This window comes from Cibotium barometz, chromosome 46, assembly GCF_041138505.1.
Source record: "Cibotium barometz isolate CiBa-2024 chromosome 46, ASM4113850v1, whole genome shotgun sequence".
NCBI classification, from domain to species: domain Eukaryota; kingdom Viridiplantae; phylum Streptophyta; class Polypodiopsida; order Cyatheales; family Cibotiaceae; genus Cibotium; species Cibotium barometz.
Genome location: NC_141091.1, coordinates 11316063 through 11320334, shown reverse-complemented (window position 1 = coordinate 11320334; position 4272 = coordinate 11316063). Strand labels below are relative to the sequence as shown.

General features: G+C 49.0%; 1 protein-coding gene across 1 annotated transcript; it reads left to right on the top strand.

The window, feature by feature from the left end:
• The first annotated feature begins 247 nt into the window (after positions 1–247).
• LOC147611882 (chalcone synthase-like) lies at positions 248–1935 on the top strand. Its single transcript, XM_086784214.1, has 2 exons — positions 248–495; positions 626–1935. Exons 1-2 carry the CDS (start codon positions 309–311, stop codon positions 1672–1674), a joined length of 1236 nt encoding a protein of 411 aa, XP_086640340.1. The 5' UTR covers positions 248–308; the 3' UTR covers positions 1675–1935.
• The last annotated feature ends 2337 nt before the right edge of the window (positions 1936–4272 follow it).

Here is a 4272-nt window from a genome sequence, read left to right as displayed (position 1 = left end):
AAGACAAGCCCATTACGGAAGATTGGGAGGTAATAAATTAATCCACATCTGCGTCTAGGGAGTGAAAAAGTCGTCTTCTTCTTCTTCTAGAAACAGTACTGGTCGTAGAACTATAGTCATAGTCAAAGGTTGTCTTAGATATAATTAATATTAACAAAGACATTACGAGGAAAAAAGGGTGTCGTATATGATGGGGCACCTCTATAAAACGCGCCTGCAATTAGGGCCTCATCACCGATTAATTAATCGCACCAGAGCTACCTTCTTTCTTTCAGCTCGGCCAGTCTGCTTCCTATTATTCGAGAAGCATGGCGACCTGCAAGCTGAACTCCATCCCTCGCAAAATGGAGCGATCCCACGGTCCTGCCACTGTGCTGGCCATGGGCACGGCTGTGCCGCCCAACGTGTTCTACCAGAAGGACTACCCGGACTTCTACTTCGACATCACCAATAGCAGCGACAAGACGGAGCTCAAACAGAAGTTCCAGCGCATGTGTAAGTGCATAATAATAATAGTAATGGTCATTGATATCATGAGCAATATTGCTGTGCTGATCATTGCTTGATTCACATGGATCACACTAGTATCGTAATTTTGCTTGCATATGCGCCACTTATCTTACAGGTGACAAGTCGTGCATCACGAAGAGGCACCTTTATCTCAACGAGGAGATACTCAAGGCCAACCCGAGCATTTGCGGATACTGGGAGAAGTCGCTGGACGTGAGGCAGGACATGGTGGTGGTTGAGGTACCCAAGCTGGCCAAGGAGGCGGCGTCCAAGGCCATTAAGGAGTGGGGCCAGCCCAAGTCCAAGATCACGCACCTCGTCTTCTGCACCACCGCCGGGGTGGACATGCCCGGTGCGGACTGGGCACTCACCAAGCTGTTGGGTCTCCGGAGCTCCGTCAAGAGGCTCATGCTCTACCAGCAAGGCTGCTATGGAGGCGGCACGGCGCTTAGGATTGCTAAGGACCTGGCTGAGAACAACAAGGGCGCTCGTGTGCTTGTGGTGTGCAGCGAGATCACCGCCATCACTTTCCGGGGGCCTAGCGACACCCACCTTGACAGCCTAGTGGGACAAGCCCTCTTCGGCGACGGCGCCTCCGCCGTCATCGTGGGCTCCGATCCCATTCCTGAGCTTCATGAAAGACCCTGGTTCGAAATCCATTGGACTGGAGCTGACATCATGCCAGACAGCGACGGCGCCATCGACGGTCACCTCAGGGAAGTCGGCCTCACGTTCCACCTCCTCAAAGACGTGCCGGCTATCATCTCCAAGAACATCGGCTCCATCCTTAAGGATGCCTTCGCCAAGGTGTTCCCGGCGGCGGAAGAGGCGGCGGCGCCGCCTCCCAGCTACAACGACATCTTTTGGATCGCCCACCCCGGCGGCCCCGCAATCCTCGATCAAGTCGAAGAGAAGCTCCAGCTCAACAAGGACAAGATGGCTGCTAGCAGGCATGTACTGGACCAGTACGGCAACATGTCTAGTGCTTGCGTGCTCTTCATCATGGACCACATGCGCAAGAAGTCCTTGGAGCAGAAGCTCACCACCACGGGAGAGGGCTACGAGTGGGGACTCCTCCTCGGCTTTGGTCCCGGCCTCACCTGCGAGACCATCCTCCTCAGAAGTCTTCCCCTCGACGACCCACATGCAGATGATAGCTCATAGGCTTCCATCAAATGGTTGTTTGTGCTCATTAGGCAGGCTTACCCATCCACAGTCTACTCCTCCTCACCTCCCCCACATTATGTCATCCACAGAAACATTTATCCAATCATTGGCTCCTAACACGCTTTGAGGACTTCAATGCATTCTCCAAGCTAATTACTTGCTCCTCCATAAATAAAGACAATAACCTTTCACTATCTATAACGCCAATCTATTAAACTTTGTAATACAGAGTGCACTAAAAAGGGCAAGTGGATTTGTTGAATATCATTCTTTTCTTTGCAAGACCCATCATGATGATATGTATAAAAGACGTCAAGTACGTGTATTATACTTTGCCGTATTATACGTACCCTCCCGTACCTAGCTTCTATGGGCTAAATGAGCTCCATAGTTGCTCCAAACCAGAGGAACTGACTACCGGGCTCACAATCTTGATGGCCAATTGTTCCAACTCTCTGGAGTGTCTGCCCCCCCATAGTCCTCCCACAAAACACATGGATTAGTGGGGCAAAGCGATCTGCCAAATCATTGGATCTTCCAAACCTCCTCCTGCAAGCCTTGCAATTTGCCAGTTGATCCTTGATAGTTCTCTGCTTTGCAGTGTCAGAATCATGTCCCATCCATCTGCCATCTCTGAATCTTTGAAACTGGGGATTGACCATAAAACCTGGTGCATGCATAGGTGAATGGTACATATCCCATCTATCCTGGCATAGCGTCCTTAAAACCTGGTATTTCTCTTCTCATCTTGCTCAATGTGCTCCAACTTTTCCACCATCTTGTCTATCCCCTCGTAAATCTTTCCAATGCATGGCTAAAGGGAATCTGTCGCCAAAGAGGTGATAGTCCAAGTGGTAAAGTGTTTGCCTAGGACCGAAAGGTCTTGGGTTCAAACCCTGCTTGGACCCCTCGGCGGCACCTCTCATCCGCGCTCTCCATAAGCTTCCCTTTCGGCGTCGATCGTGTTCTGGCCGCCTTTCCCAGGAGGACTCCAGTGTAGCCCCTCCGCTCTCTGTGGTCGAGTGTGCTCGTCGCCCTCTTCAGAGGGCCGCGTAGATGATCTTGTAGCTCATGACACCAGCGTGGCTGGGACATTGAGCGAGTTGCAATGTTAACTATTAGTAGGATCTCTCTCCTGGAAAAAAAAAAAAGGGAATCTGTCATCCTCAACGAGTGGATGATTGGTGTTTCCAAAGCTATGATGCGTCTCACCTGCTCCCACCAAAGAGGGTTCCTAATATTTGACATACATGCCTTCCCTATAGAGCAGCTCCAGGCAATGCATGGCTCTCATACTCATCACTCACTATCAATTGCTTTAGGGCACTAGAACACTTGTTAAGGGATCCCAACATGAGAAAGTTGTATCCAAAGCGAGTGTCTAAATACTTGTGCAAATCTCTAGATCAATTCTTCTTGAACTCAGCTAGCAAAGAAAGTGTGCCTGTAAATGAAGGATACGATCTGGGTGGCTTTCTCTATGATGGGAGCAATCGAGTCCAACTTCCCAATGTCCTTGAGAAGATTGTTGAGGCAGTGCGCCATGCATACAGAAAAGGTGATATTAGAAAACATGTTAATTTGCCGACTGCCTTGTTCGCATACTCTCCATCAGCTACTACAAACTAGATCACCTTCTCTTCACCCACCGCTTGTACAACTGCTGACCTCTCTTGGAAAAGTGCTTCTGCACTCTTCCCTATCTCAAATGCATCATGCAATGAGATAAAGTAATTAGATTGCCCTCCGAATAAGCAATGGCACCATGAATGAATCTGGACTGACCGTCGCTCCACCCATCTGCAATAAGTGTGATGCAATTCCTATCACAAGAGGACCTAACAATCTCTGTAGCTGCAGCAACTATGCCCTTCTTCTTCGCTAGTAAGGTGGTTCTCAATGCCTATGATGATGGAGGAGTGTAGGTGGATCTATACTCTGCAATCTTGCACACAGAGTCCTTGAAGTAGAAGCTATGAGCAACTTGAAAGGCAATGGCATCATGGTAGAAGAAGCGCGAAACACTACCATCCACCTCCTCCTTCTTTGGGTCCCATCTACACTGAAGTGTAGTCTACCTCAAGCAAACAATACCCCTCGCGCAACTGATGGTGGTGCTCCAAATGAACTTGCACAGTGGGTCCAAAAAATGATTGCATTCCACTAAATGAAGACCTAGTGGTTCCAAAGGTTTGTCTTGAAGTGCCCATATATGTAGAAGGATCTACTCCCACCCCTGCTCTCCGAGTTGATGAAGATGGCCGTGTCGCTTTGTCTTTCCGACGACGAAGCTCCTCTCATGCTTCACTAGTGATGTTAGTACAGAATGTAATTTCCTGTCCATGTCGATGAAGCAAGTATGTTCGAATACGAGTTGCACTATCTGACTTCGTAAGGAGACAATATTTGCATGTCCACTTTTCTGCACCTCCTGTTTCGTAGGCACCCTCTGCCGCTAGTACCTTGTCCAACGAAGACCACCCCATGGATTTTGACTTCTTTGAGACGGAATGAGACTGATCCATGGAGGCCATGGCTACGAAGATTTCAAAGAAGGAATGAGGAACATGGGTCATTGCAATGGTCAATAAAGAC